This window comes from Teleopsis dalmanni, chromosome 1, assembly GCF_002237135.1.
Source record: "Teleopsis dalmanni isolate 2A chromosome 1, ASM223713v2, whole genome shotgun sequence".
Classification (NCBI taxonomy): domain Eukaryota; kingdom Metazoa; phylum Arthropoda; class Insecta; order Diptera; family Diopsidae; genus Teleopsis; species Teleopsis dalmanni.
In genome coordinates this window covers 106,653,685-106,669,890 of record NC_051846.1, presented here as the reverse complement: position 1 = coordinate 106,669,890, position 16,206 = coordinate 106,653,685, and the positions used below count along the sequence as shown (strand labels likewise).

The 16,206-nt window shown below is 27.9% G+C and overlaps 1 protein-coding gene across 1 annotated transcript; it reads right to left on the bottom strand.

The window, feature by feature from the left end:
- Nucleotides 1–10,195: 10,195 nt before the first annotated feature.
- Nucleotides 10,196–10,768, bottom strand: LOC119665107. Its single transcript, XM_038074422.1, has one exon. It carries the CDS (start codon nucleotides 10,766–10,768, stop codon nucleotides 10,196–10,198), a length of 573 nt encoding a protein of 190 aa, XP_037930350.1.
- Nucleotides 10,769–16,206: the final 5,438 nt, after the last annotated feature.

The following is a 16,206-nucleotide window of genomic DNA, read 5'->3' as shown; positions in this document are numbered from 1 at the left end:
GCAGACTATCATACTGGTATGTCATACGAGAGAGAAAAACGTCGTATGACACACAGGTATAATAGTCTGCCACCTTTACCAACGTGTTGGCGTGCTCACCAAAATTTTGGTGAACAGCTCTCGCATACGCGTTGTGTATGATAGTCTGTCACCCCTAACGATTCATACGTCATACAAGAGCATTTTTGCCTTGCAAATTTATTGTGAGCAGGTGATCTATGTAAAATTTTAATATGAATTTAATATGTTTTTTTATTATTTTATTATTAATGTATTTAATATTATTATTATTTATTATTATTAAAATTACACTTATAAATTTGTGTTAAATATTTAATTGCATTTTAGTTAAAAAATTTAATTTTTACATAAAATTCTTATAAAAAATTAAAATACAATTAAATATTTTATGTAATATATTAAATATTTTATTTAATTTATTAAATATTTTATTTTCTTTTATTTCAATTTATAAACGATGATTTTAAGTAAAATTTTTTTTAAAAAACATCTATATATAAACATCGTTAAATTTATGATCTAAGCCCAGTAATAAAAAAACATATTGAAAATTGGTCGTAATAACAATTAATTAATAACCCAAATTTAAGATTTAATACTTTGTATTCTACATATGCTTTTCTTTGTTAAAACTTGTTATTAAAATAAAAGAATTTTAAATGTTAATAACCTTTAACTAACAAAAATATGGAAATGATCAAATTTCTTTAAAAACAATGAAGATATATACATTCTTATATATATATATATATATACATTATTTGTATGATCTATTTATGTAAAATTTCTTAAGAAACTTTACAGGTAGTGAATGAAATTAACTACGGTCCTTTACTGATCTTTTCATTTTAACTACTGTGCTTAAAGACCAATAAACCTAAAAAAATACATGAATATGGATGCAGATAAAGCATTTTTAGATGCTTTCATCGAATGCTAATAAAAGTAATCGCTGTTTGTGGGATGTCCAAAGCTGTGAATATAAAGATCGCAAAAAAAACGCGGTATATATAAAATATACAAAATTATAATCAATTATAAGCTAAGCATAACCTATACGTTAACTATCAATTTTTTCAATTTTAAAATTTTATTTTAAACACACAAATTTTCACAACATTACCCGCAAAAGCACTCTTCAAAAATTTTGCCTACTCTTGTGTGTCATACCTGTTCAAATTCGGTCGCTAGAAGAAATTTGAGCAGGAGAGAGCGCAACTCGTATGACACACCAGTATGATAGTCTGCACCCCACTTAAAGGTGGCAGACTATCATACCTGTGTGTCATACGACGTTTTTCTCTCTCGTATGACATACCAGTATGATAGTCTGCACCGCACTTAAAGCTATAGGGGTGAACACCAGTGCCGCGCAAATAAACATTACAAAAATTTAAATTGAAACAAAAACAGCTGATTCACACATCATACAAATTTTACTTGAAATAAAATGTACGAGTAATATCGGTGTAGTATTCTCAAATTTTGACAGGGATGTTACGCTGTTATTTTTTATTTAAATAATACGTGATTTCATTATAGGAAAACAAATCACAAACGAGCTGAGCACGAGGAACTGGAGACGCATATATTGTGTATATTATTTTACCGAGCTCATCCCGAAATTTGTACAGGTAAAAATACTCCATTGTCGCCCCAACAAATGCAAGATTAGTGAAAGAGTTGGCAGAGCAATTAAACGGTAAACAATTTTTTATCTAAATAGAGCAATTAAAACCATCTAATGAGCCAATTTGTTCTGTACCTAAATTAAAATAGATGATGTGTTATATTTATTATTATTATTATATTATTATATTATATTATTATTATTATTATTATTATTATTATTATTATTATTATTATTATTATTATTATTATTATTATTTTATTATTATTATTTATTATTATATTATTATTAATTATTTATTATTATTATTATTATTATTATTATTATTATTATTATTATTTATTATTATTATTATTTATTATTATTATTATTATTATTATTATTATTATTATTATTATTATTATTATTATTATTATTATTATTATTGTTATTATATTAACAATATATACGTAAATTAACATATATATATAATGACACTATTGAAAGCACAAATATTAAATAAAACAATATTTATTTTTATTTTTAACATCACATCTCTTGGAGAACTGACAAAAATAAACATAGAAGCAAAATACGAATAATGGAAATATATAATCTATTTTGTTATGTCAAAAAGAGTTTTAGTACAAACAATATAGTTGTCTTTGTTTTATAAATTCAAAAAATATAATATACATTATTATTATTTCTCTTAAAACATATCTGAATCAATATCAACCGGTTAAATTATTTTGTTTCTTCCTTTTGTTTTCTTTTAACCGATATTTGTCAAGTAGATTTGAATAAAGAGCACTGAAATTCTCTGTGTCTTTTTTAAAATTCACCACCTGGTTGTGATTTAATATAATGTGTATGACTTCAGCAAGTACTCTTCTTTGGTAGTTGTTCTCAATTTCAAGAATTGAAGCTTCTTCGAAATTGAAAGTATGTCTAGCTGAATGATGATGTTCAGATAGGGCTGTTTTTTTATAATCATCAGTGCGTCTGCACGTACTTTTATGTTCACTTAACCTTTTCGATAATTTTTGTTTTGTCATTCCTATATAAGATAAATTTTCTTTTTTCTCTTGATCTTTCAGCTTTGAGAAAAAAACATTGGTTATTTTTAAATTGTATAATACAACGTCAATAATTTGTTCTTCTTTAAACAGTTTTGATATTATTTGAGATAATCCAGGAATGTTTAGAAAAGTGCACCTTTTTTATTATTATTTGAATTTCTCACTGTTGTGTTTTTAACTAATTGTGTGTGTTTATTTGATGATAATATTTTGTTAATGAAATATTTAGGATAGTTATTATTATTTAGTATTTTTTTAATTTGTTTCTTCTATTATCTTCCATAAATATGTCATCACTTAAAGCTTTGACTCTGCTTATAAAGTTTCTAACAGTGTTGATTTTTTGGTGTATTGGATGATTAGATAAAAAATTCAGTAATCTTCCTGAAGATGTCGGTTTTTTATACCAATTGGTGATAATCTTATTGTCATTTCTCATTACCATTATATCTAAGAAAGGAATATTTCTATCCTTTTCAATTTCATATGTAAATTGAATGTGCGGATTCACATTGTTGAAAGCTGTAACCGTATTTATAACTTCGTCTTTGGGTATTGCAAATAACCTGTCATCAACATAATACATGGCTAAAGTTACTTCAAATGGTAATTTATTTAAAACTGTTACTATTATAATCTCCATAATGAAGTTAGCTAGTGATGGTGATGTCGGATTTCCCATCGATGTACCGTTCAATTGATGTATAATTTTTTTATTAAATTTAAAATAACTATTGTTAAAAATAAATAAAATAATTTCTATGAAAATGTCTTTTGGAATTGTTGTAAAACAACTTATAAAACACCAGTATTCTTTAATCATTTCTATCACCAAGGTTTTGGGAATGCTAGGAAACAGGGATATTACATCTAATGATATTAATATGTATCCATCTGGAATATTCGTTTTTTTTAAAATCTCAATTGCTTCGAACGAGTTTTTAATGCTACGGTGGAAAGTGAAACATATTTTTGAGAATATTTTGTGAATAAATGTAGATAAGTTGTAAGTAGGTGAATTAATGTTACAAATAAGAGGTCTATAAGCTATTTTTCCTACTTTATGAGTTTTTCTGAGACCATATGCTTTGGGGCATATACTGTTATGTTTTTTTAATTGATACACCTCGGTTTTTTCAATATTGTTTTATTTAATATTTGTGCTTTCAATAGTGTCATTATATATATATGTTAATTTACGTATATATTGTTTTAATTTTAATTTTCATTAACCTTAAGTTAAGCTTTTTATTAAAAAATTAAGGTATTATTTTAATTGTAATGTGTAACTTTAATAAGTTTTAACATTACCATTTTTTATATAATTATTACAGCACTGAGGATGTTCTAAAATAAAGAACGAAGTATCTGCTTCAAAATTTTAAAATAAAAGCGTTTTATTGTGATGGCTGCAAAATTTTAATTTAAAAATTAATACGATAGCAGATGATATAAAATAAAAAAATCTTAATTATTAGTAATATGTCCACACTTTTTGAGACTAACAGAGTTTCTAACTCTCGAAGGGATTTTAAGAGGCTATTGGTATTTTTTTTAAGTTTCTGGTCATGGTTATTATGTTAAGTATTTTTCCTTCTAATTACTTTAGGCGTTTGTCAAGACTTTTTTTGTTTTATTTCTACGACTATTTACATTATGAACAACGAGTAGCTTGTATCTGATCAATAACTTAAATACATACCTAAATAAGCATATTTCTAAACAAATTACTTTACATTCTAATTCAATGCTATGTCAGCGACATTACGCCGTTTTATTCGTTTTGGTTGTCCATACAAGATTATGATGTTAACAGCTTCTGCGTTTACATGTTGCTGCAACTTCAGTTTGTGACTTGTTGCTTTCTTTTTTATTTCTTCAGCAACTGTGGATAGTTTTAAATCGCGGTGTGTATCGTTTTTCCTAATATACCATGGCACTTTTAAAATGTTTCGTAGAACCTTGTTCTGGAAACGTTGGATTATTTCGACATTACTTTGACTAACGCTCCCCCATAGTTAAGCATCGTATAGGTTTTAAAATATGATTGTATAACAGAATCTTGTTTTGCATTGATAGTGTGGATTTGCGGCTAGTCAGCCATTGCATATTTCGCAACTTCATATCAAGCTCGTCTCGTTTCTTTTTTATGTGTTCCTTCCATCAATTTTTATTTTAACTCTACATTGTATAAAATAAAATAATATATAATAAAATAAAATAAAATAAAATAAAATAAAATAAAATAAAATAAAATAAAATAAAATAAAATAAAATAAAATAAAATTAAATAAAATTAAAATAAAATTAAAATAAAATAAAAATAAAATAAAATAAAATTAAAATAAAATAAAATAAAGTAAAATAAAATAAAGTAAAATAAAATAAAATAAAATAAATAAAAATAAAAATAAAATAAATAAATAAAATTGAAATTAAATAGAATAAAATAAAAAATAAATAAATAAAATTAAAATAGAATAAAATAAAATTTAAAATAAAATAAATAAAATTAAAATAAAATAAAATAAATAAAATAAAGTAAAATTAAAATAAAATAAAATAAATAAAATAAAATTAAATAAATAAAATAAAATAAAATAAAATAAAATAAAATAAAATAAAATAAAATAAAATAAAATAAAATAAAATAAAATAAAATAAAATAAACTAAATAAGTAAACCTTATATCACGAACCTCACTTAGAACAATGGGTTAAATTTCATTGGAGTAAATGTTAGGTGGTTTATTAAGAAAGCAGTTCAACTTTATCAGATTACTTAAAAGAAAGGTGCGGTTTTTACTTTAACCTATTGAATATTATTAATGGCTGGACGGTCAGCGTTTTTAAGGCTGGACGTAGTGGATAGATTTCTTGCTAAGAGATTAACATGTTCTGTCAGCTTTTTATTGTATTTTTTTCTTATATTGTCAAATTCAGTTTTAACTAAGGGAATTTGTAGATCTCGGTGAATACTTTCATTCCTTATATACCATGGGGCTCCAGTGATTGTTCTCAATTTTGTTGAGAGAGCTCTTTGTATAATTTCAATATTTGAAGCACTAGCATTGCCAAATAGTTGGATACCATAAGTCCATATTGGTTTTATGATGCTTGTTGCCGAAAATTGCTAATTAATTGAAAACCTTTGTCTGGCAATCATGACAAACAGCTGACATTTGACAAAATAATTTGGAGACTTTGAAGTCATTTAATGAATTTCCGTTTGTCATTCTTTCTTTCTTTTCTTGTGAGTAAATTTCTAGTTTGATATATTTTTAATAAAAAATTTGAACTGTAATCGTTAAACTTTTTACAGATTTTTTAAGCACCAAAAAAATACAGCTAGCAAAAATTTGTCGAGGTTTGTTTTTTTTTATATATGGTATTTATTTTCGCAGCAATGCTGTTATACAAGAGTACTTTATACTCTAGGCACAGAGAAGATCTGCTATTAATGAGGCAATGCAACTTAGAGGCTTGGAGCTTCATCTGAACTTTTTTGGTTTCAATATGTTTGCGCCAAGTTAGTCGTCTGTCTAGGTGAATACCTAAGTACGTTATGTTATCTGCTTGTGGTATGGGAATGTTATTTAGTAAAATTATTGGATTTATTACTCCGATTTAAGGTAAAAAGTACGTATTTTCATTTTAGTTCATTAATTTTAATTCGCCATTTTGACAACCATTTCTCCACCCGAAATAAGTGAGATTGAAGCTAGCACAACGTTTTTGTTTCAACATAAAATTGCCGTATCATCAGCTAACGTTATGGTGACGATTGAGCTACTTTAGTTGAATACCAGTTTCTCTAAGTTGAACACCAGTTTCTATTGGGAAATTATTAGAAGAATAGGAATGATTTACATTTAACTTTAAAACTTCTGTTATGCAGATACGATTCTAAAACTGAGTGGACATTTGAAGGTAATGAACGCCATATCTTATATAGAAGCCCATTGTGCCTTACTTTGTCAAAGGCTTCTTTAACATCAAGAAATACCGCGGAACAATATTCTCTGAGCTCAAATGTGTGTCTTATTTCGTTCGTTATACGATTCATTTGATCAATAGTTCCATGTTTTTCCCTAAAACCAAACTGGTGGAAGGGCATTAGGTTTTGACCGTCAAGGAATGGTTTCAGCTTTAAAAGCAGTGTTCTTTCAAAGAGTTTAGAAAGGCATGGCAGTGAGCTTATTGGCCTGTATGAAGAGGCAAGCGTGGTATCTTTACCTGATTTATGAATCATAATAATTATGGATGTTTTCCACTCTGTTGGGTAAAAGTCAAATTTAATAATGAAATTAAAAAGTCTTGTGATAAAATTTATAGGCAAAAGGGATAAGTTTTTTATCATGATGGGTGAGATATTATCATATCCCGGTGTCTTTTTGCAATCTAACTTGTTTGTGATTATTTGAACAGATGCTGAGTGGGAAAGTCATAGGGTCCTGTTGCAGGATTTGGTTGGAACACTTCTTTTAGATAATCAGCAAAAACGTTATATTTTTCTTAATCGCTTCGCGACGAGTTTCCAAGAGAGTTTCTTATTGGAGAATCGGATTTTATGGGGGAATTTATACCTTTGCTAAAGTTCCACAAGGATAAATGGTTTTTGCCATTTGGACGTAGGTTTTGAATATAATTATATTGTCTGACTTTGGTTTCCTTGCTTAATGCGGATCTAAGTCTCCTTTGGGTTTCCTTAAATAAGTTTTTCGCTGAAGAGAACTTAGATTTTTACCATTGACGCATTAATCTGCGTTTTTGGGATACTAAGTTTTCTATGTCATTATTTGTAAGGACTTTATTGGATGTGTAAATTTTATTGTCTTCAGGAGTGGAGTTTTCTGCTGCTGAAATAAGAATTAAATTTAAAACCGAGGTTGCGTCCGCAATATGAGACTTACACTTTATCTTGTAATTTGTGTGTATGTGTGAACTAATGTACTTTTTATATTTGAGCCACTTTGTGGCTTGTAAGGCTATAGGAAAAATCTCGTAACTGAGGAGTATCTAGTAAACAAAATGTAACTGGAGAAGGGTCAGAAGACAAATCGAAGCTTGTGTATGTTGAGATAAGATTTTTGCACATGGCTTTGGTTACCGCGAAATCTATTGGATCTGGTATTTTATTGTTATCGGCAAGCCAATATGTTGGCTGCCCAGGAGAGAATACTTCTAGTACATTTATTCTATTTAGAATGGAATTGTAAAGCTGTTTACATTTTGGAGAACAGAACCGTGAACCCCAATATGAGTGCTTGGCGTTGTAGTCTCCTGTAAATTGGGTTTCAGTATTGATGTGGCTTTTATAGAATTATAAGGATATATATTGTAGCGACCTTACCGACCCCTTTGCAAGGCCGGGGTATACTCAGGGTATACCAGGTTTCAGAACAAAATAAACTAGCAAAAAGAGATTGTACAAAATGAACATGTATATTAGAGTAGCCGCAAAAAATTTTTTTTGGATTTTTATATGTTTCTGCTTCTTAAAATATTCCTTTTGACGATAAATTAAGGAAAATAAAATTTTAGATCGATCGCATTGTGCCAACCCTTGGCGAATTGAGCTGTAAAAGTACCTCATTATATAAAAAGTCATAAAAATTACTACTTTGCTCGTAAAATATATTACTAATAGTTTTATTTCAGGAATATTTGTGACTGATTTATATTATTTATATATTTTTACATTATGATATTGAATTCACTTACGTCTGCTTATATTTCCTACAAAATTTTTGACACGAAGTAAAAGTTGCAACACTGACATGAATTTCGTATTACGAAACTTGAGTTGCAACATTGCTATTATAACGGTTTATTGACTGTCAAATTTATATTGAGAAAGAGATTGAACGATTACTGATCATTTTACGTAGCGAAAATTAATATGAATTGAAAAATCAAAATCACCTCTAATGCGGCTTAGATCCGATGACGATAATATATTTTTAATAGGAAAATATGAAAGTGAAATCTTTGGAGCAAAGTTGCCGTCAATGAAGTAAGTACTTTAATTGTTTTTCTATAGGACCTTAAAAGAAATTTTTAGAAATGTGATAGCTGTCGTATTACCATTTTGGCAAAAGGCTCATATTCCTACTCTAACTGAATCTAATTGCCAAAAAAATTACAAAAATTGTACGATGAATGAAGGTTATTACAAAAGAGTAGCAAATCTCCACTCGAAAAATGCCGAATCAGAGAAAAAGAGTTCCGTGGAAAAATATAAAATTTTATATTCGATATCGCAGCACCTACTGCTGTTAAAACAATAAATATTCAAGAAGATAAAGATTAGACAGAAAGGCCGACCAGGAAGCATGGCAGGCATTGATAAAAAATTATGTTGTGTATGTTGAGATAAGATTTGTGCACATACCTTTGGTTACCGCGAAGTTTATTAGGTCTGGTATTTTATTGTTATGTTGTTGTTCAGGAGGGAACACGTCTTGTGCATTTTTTCTATTGAGAATGGAATTGTAAAGCTGTTAACATCTTGGATTACAGAACCGTGAACACCAATATGAGTGCTTGGCGTTGTAGCCTCATGCTGCAGAGATCTGTCACCAAAAGTCAAAAAGTAGTCCGTAAATTGGGCCTCAGTAATGTTGAAGCAAGGGGGGCAGTAAACTGCCGATAAAGTTAAATTATTTCCTTTGTACTTAAGGCATATTGATATGTGTTTTATATATTTATGAGGATATTTACGTAGAAAATTGTGTTTTAGACGCCTTTGTATCAAAAATTCCTGTAACACCATGTACTTTACCATCTGGGTGATTGGTTTTATAGAATAAATAATCAGGAATATAAAAGAAATATTTGTTTGCTAAATGTGTTTCTGAGCAAAGCATTACATCTACACTTTCGCGGGACATGAAGTTTGTGAGTTCAAGTTTATGTTAGTTTGAGCCGTTTGCATTCCATATACAAATTTGGTGTAACAGGCTTAAAGGTTGGCGAATTTCAACTCATTTGATGTGGTTACTTCTTGTAAGATTACGCAACGTTTCTTTTTGCATAGCTAACCTGTGCTTCAGTTATTTTTAAATAGGACAGCCTCTGTAGTTTGCAGTGTGATTTCCACTGCAGTTGCTACATTTTTTGGAGTTGAAATACTTTAATGCTTTTTTATCGTATTCGGAACTACGGTGAAGCTCATGCTACCCACATTGAGCGAAGAATGCAATATTGTGCATTGCACTGGACCATTTCGCTTGTGGGGCTCCTCAATGCTAATTCTGCGGTGAAGTAAGAATTGCAGGTTGTAGATGGGATGACTTTCATTTTTTTTAAGCTTAGAAGCTTGCGGGTAAAGTTCAACTTTAAACATGGGTTAAGGAATTTTATTTTTATTAACTATATTTATAACTGCTTTAGCGCTAAAGCCTTTTTCGCTTAGGGCATTTGTGATTTCAATGGGTTCTACATCTGACTCAATACTTTTGATAACGACAACAAGGCCTTTGCTACTCTTCAGTTGGTATGTGTAGTGTGATGACTCTGAAACTATTTTCGGTGTCAATTTGTGTCTTAGTTTCGTGTATATTTCCTCTGGTTAAAGGAACAATATGAAAAGTATTGCTACCAATCGGACTTGCTAGGAGTGTGACAAGGGTATTTGAACTGTGTTCACGCAGGTTAATTGGAGGGTGCTTAAACTTTTTGGTAGTAGGCTGATTAGCTTCCTCTGTAGATTCAGCTAGTTTAGCAAATCTATTACCAGAAAACATATTTGTGGGTGCACTATCTTTGTTAATTTTGATTATTTTAGCACCTCTTAAGTTGCCTTTTTGAGAACTAAGTTTTCGTTTAATATTGACATAGCGTTCCATGCCTGTTTGGATTTTAGTTTTATGTTTTCGACTCGCTAAGTCGGGAAATGCAAGCGATGCTGCAATGTTTTGTAAGTTTTTATCAGTTTGTATAGTTTTCCGTGGCAACTTGTCTGATGCGTCTATTACTAGATAAGTATTATGTTTGTTTGGGATGCTTGTCGTATGTCTTTTCTCTTGGGGTGGATTTGGATTACTTATTTGCATACGTGGTTATTTATGCAAAAAGCAGGTTTGCTATAAGATTTACTTATTTTTCTACTATTAATATACGATTAAATAAAGTTAAATTTAATGCAAATATAAGTAAAAATTAAATTAAATTGATATAAAAAAATAAAAAAAAAATGAAAAATAAAAAAAGTAAATATATATACAGTCAAACTTCCATAACTCGAAGTCCAATTTTGCAAAGAAAATGTTCAACTTCGAGTTAAAGAATTTTTTATTTTTTTTTTGATTTTTGTTTTATTTTTGAAAGAAATTAGAATTATATTTTAAGATATTTATTTATTTAAAATCAAACACACCATAGAAGTTATAGTGAAATTAAATAATTAGAAATTTGTGCTTAGAATTCGTTTGTAAATGAAAATTCAGAATTTCAAATGAGTCTTCTACTTTATTCTTAGAAGGCTGATAAACAATTACACCCACCGAACCCACACCATCACTTTCCGTTGCGCTTAGAATTGGATCCAGTAATTTAGAGCTATAGTGCTCAATCATATCGTTATCTGTAGGAAAGCTTGATGTACAAAATTCATTGTCAAGCTAAATATAATCATTAAGAGTAGCATTGGAAGTTATTTTATTTACTTTGAACCACGCTGCCAGCAACTGGCATTTGCACAAAGAAGCCACTTAAGAAAGAAAAAAAATAAAAAAGGAAGTTCCCTTTTTGGAAATAGGGACTTCCCCTAACAGCAAAACTTAATACTTAAAACAAAAATTCGACTTATAGAATGCACTTTCCTATATTCCTATCGGCACGGATGTTCAAGTTATAGAGAAATTCGAGTTATAAAAGTTCGAATTATAGAAGCAGAATTGTATGTAATTATTTCTCTAAAACCTTGGTGCATTGTTTTTGATTCGAGTTATAGAAAATTCGAGTTATATGTTAGAAGTTCGAGTTATGGAAGTTTGAATGTATTATATTGTATATTGTAATAAATAATTAAATAATTATGAAGGTGGTTAATAAATTAAATAAATAAAATAAAATTACAATGTTTTCAATTATGGTAGTTGTGATGACTGAATTGTGTTGTGCAATGTGGTGTTTTGTTGTGTTATGACGTGTTGTGCTGTGTTGTATTGTACGTTTAGTTTTGTGTTAGCTTTTGTGGAATTCGTTTTTATCAGAATAATAGCTGTCACTATCAGCACTTTTTTGTTTTGTTTATGTATGCACAAAAGCGCACCGATATATTTTCGTGTTTTACATAAAAACCCTCGTGGTAATTTAATATAGCGTAAACATTGGCCGAAAATGACTCATTTTTAATAAACCATTTGAAAGTGTTTACGTTCGTTGTAATTCGTTTGTTCTCATTTCAAACAGCAGATTTTTCAACTTGCCTGTTGATTTGATTTTTGGTCTCTGCCAAAAAAATGTTGCATAAAGGTTAAATATGCCTTCCAAGCTTACAATATAAACTTAAAATATATTTTTAACTTCGATTAATCACGTTTTTGGGAAGTAGAAATTCTAAAAAGAGGTGCATCGTTTTCAAGAAAATGTAAATATGTCAAAAACAGCGTTCCCAAACTGTCAAAATGCTATGAAGAGCTTTTATTTAGGGTATATTCAATGTATTCCTTTGCATTTGGAACATATTTGAAACGCATGCGTACGTCGTTGGGACGCATTCATACAGAATGTGATGGAATGGCTCATTCGAGCTTGAAATTTTATATGCAAGAATGGGCAATTCGCTTCTCATTTTTGATTTTTGACCAAAATGAGCCATTTTCAACCGTATAAGACGTCAAAATCGCAAAATATGACGACGTTAAATATATTTCTAATTTATTCAGAATTCCTTTGTGCCAGACTTTGTCGAAGTCTGTGCGACATCGAAGAATACAACAGAACACATTTTTTTACCTTCAATAGCCCTTTCAATTTTATCGACAATTCGGTGTACTTGATCTATAATCGAATGTTTGTCACGAAAACTAAATTGATGGTTTAGTATTAGCTTTTCGGATTCTATTATAGGCAATAGTCTCTTGTAAAATTGCTTTTCAAAGAGCTTCGAAATGGTTCGTAAAATTGAAATAGGTCTATATGCTTTCTAGCGGCTTGACTGGTTTTGGAATCATTTTTACCTCTGCGATCTTCCATAGGCTAGGAATATATTTTACATTTATTGATGCATTGAATTACATTAACAATTTGCGAACATCTTTATCTGGTAACTGTTTTAAAACTTCGGATATTATAAGGTCAAAGCCAGGCGCCTTTTTATTTTTCAAGTCTTTTATTGCTGATTTTAATTCGCATTTTGTTATTTGATCGATTTGCTGGTTCTACTCTCTGTGACAATCAGTAATTCATCACACTGTACATCATTAAACTGATATATTTTTGTCAGGTTATTTGCGAAAGCTTCGATTTTTTTCTCATTGTTTCTAGCCCATTTTCCATTCCTGTCTTTGAACGTTGGTGTGTAGGTTATGGGTTTCTTTAAGTATTTTATCGATTTCCACAATGAGTGTAGGTAATGGGTTTCTTTAAGTATTTTATCGGTTTTCACGAGTATTCTGTCTTTTTGTCAACTCCAAGTGATGAAATATATTTTTTTTACTAACTCATTTTTGATAAGACGAATCTCAGTTCAGTAACTTCATTAATTCTCCTTTTATTTACAAGAAATCAAGTTTGATTCCATCTTCTTCTTAGTTTCCTATTTTCTTTTATTAGACTCATAATTTCTCTTGGATTGTTCTAGTTTTCTTTTATGTTCAGGGGTACTGCTCCAAGCGGCTCTTTTGGAGCAGCTTATCTTTTCATTTGCTTAATGAACTGTCTCTTTCAAGTTCATCACAAGTGGTCAATGGAGTTAAGAGGTTCACACTATCTTCAAGCAATGTTTTAAAACGCTCCAATCTGTAGATTTATTAGTCAGATAAGGACCGGGATTTTTCGTTATGATCGTGCCAAAGTTATAAAGTTAAATATATTGGTGAATGGTCGGAGTGTAGATCTAAGCACTGTTTGATTTGCATGTAGTGTGATGATATTTTTTTAGTGAGAAAGAAATCTATAAGGTCAGGCAATTTATTTGGATCAGTCGGCCAGCAAGTTGGTTTTCCTGCTGAAATTAATTCGCATCCCGTTTCTATTGCAGCCATTCGCAGTTCTCTTCCCTTTATTGTTGTGAAGAATGAGCCCCAATGAGTGTGTTTCGCATTGAAGATCCTACCTACAATAAACTACCTCCTGCTTTTGAAGTTTATGCAGGATCTGTATGAGTACATCTTTATTGTGTTTATTTGTACTAGAAGTGGCTATTGTCTCCATATTGCTCGCATAGCTGACTTCACCATTATTTTTAAGCGCTTGTGCATTAGATCCGTTTTGTTTTTTATTCGTGGAATGTGTGGAAAGTTTTTTTGTTTGTTAATTAGTTCTTTATTTTGTTCCTGATTACTTATTCGTTTATCTCTAATTTTTTGCAGCTCAATAGTTACAGCATACCCTCTATAGTTCGCAGGATGGTTATCACAACAGTTGCAAAAATTTGGCTGTTCGTTAGCATTTTTTATACAATTAATAGTAACGTGATTGCCTGTGCAATCGTATTGTAAATTTGTTTTTGACTTTTTTTTCAATAGTACTTTGCAGTTCTTGATATTGATTAACATTTGAAATCACTATAGGAGGCGGGCATAACTAACTTCTTTTATTGGGTTCAGTTCTTACAATATGTTTGGCTTGAATGATTACCTCAGGTGAGGATTCTGCTCTACGTTTTATATTGCGTCTAAATTTTTTTATTATCCAATCCGTCTCTTTTGATAGCTCCTCTTCATCTGTTCCATATTTTTGGGGTTTCTCAATCGAACAACTAGTTGGTAATAAATTTGAATCCTTCAATGTACTTTTTGCTTTATGACATTTACTTTCTTTTTTAAGTTGCTGGCATTATCAATTGCAGATCATTTAAATTCCTTTGTTGAAGATCTTTTATTTTCGGCTCGCTTATCTTATTAAAAGTTGGAGTAGAATCATTAAGTCGGCTCAACTTAAAGTTGAAAATACAGTGCAGCGCAAAAATCAATGATAATAATTAGTTACCTATTTAGCTGATATTCTAAAAAACAACTTATAACCACGCTATTAATGTTGCATAAAAGAGATCAAGAATTGAATTACACAATATTATTTTCTTACACGATGTAAAGCCACCCAAATTGTGCAAAAGTTTAATAGATTTTTCACACTACGCTGTCTATATCAGCTGATTATAGTGTGTGTGATAATATATTAAATAAGTAAATATCGGATGAAAATTTTTATTTATTTCTCTCTTTTTTGCAGTGTTTTTATTTTGACGGTCGCAATAATTGATTAATATAGATTAATTTTCTTACTTTCGGTGGGACATTTGACTAGTTATATTATATTATATTATATTATATTATATTTATTATATTATTATTATATTTATAATAAAATGTAGTATTATTATTTATAATATAATATATTATATTATTTTATATATTATACATTACATTTCATTATTTTATGTATTACATTATATTATGATATATATTTTATTACTTTATATATATTATTTTATATATTATATTACTTTATAAATATTGTTTTATGTATGACATCGTATTATTATTATATTATAACACTTTTTATATTATACTACTTTTTTTATATGGTATAATATAATATACCATACCATATAATATATATTATTTTATATTATATTATAAGATTTTATTATATTATATTATATTATATATTATATTGTATATTATATTGTAAATTATATTATATTGTATATTATATTATATTCTATATTATATTATAATATATATTATATTATAATATATATTATATTATATTATATTATATTATATATTATATTATATTATATTATATTGTATATTATATTATATTCTATATTATATTATAATATATATTATATTATATTATATTATTTAATTAATTATATATATTATATTATATTATATTATATTATATTATATTATATTATATTATATTAATTATATTATATATTATATTATATTATACATTATATATTGTATTTAATTATATATTATATTATAAAAATAATATTATTACATTATGTTATAATTATATTTTTATTATATTATATTATAATAATAATAATATTATAATATATTATATTATTTTATATTATATTATATTATATTATATTATATTATATTATATTATATTATATTATATTATATTATATATAATACCATATATTATTTTATATATATAACACTTTATATTATATATATAACATATTATATTATATATATAATATATTATATTATATAGTATATTATATTATATATATAATATAATATATTATATTATTATTATAATTATTATTATTATTATATATATAATTTATTATAATTAA

Coding starts and splice junctions, on each gene's coding strand:
- LOC119665107 (XM_038074422.1), bottom strand. CDS start 10,768: ATGCAAATAAGTAATCCAAATCCACCCCAAGAGAAAAGACATACGACA.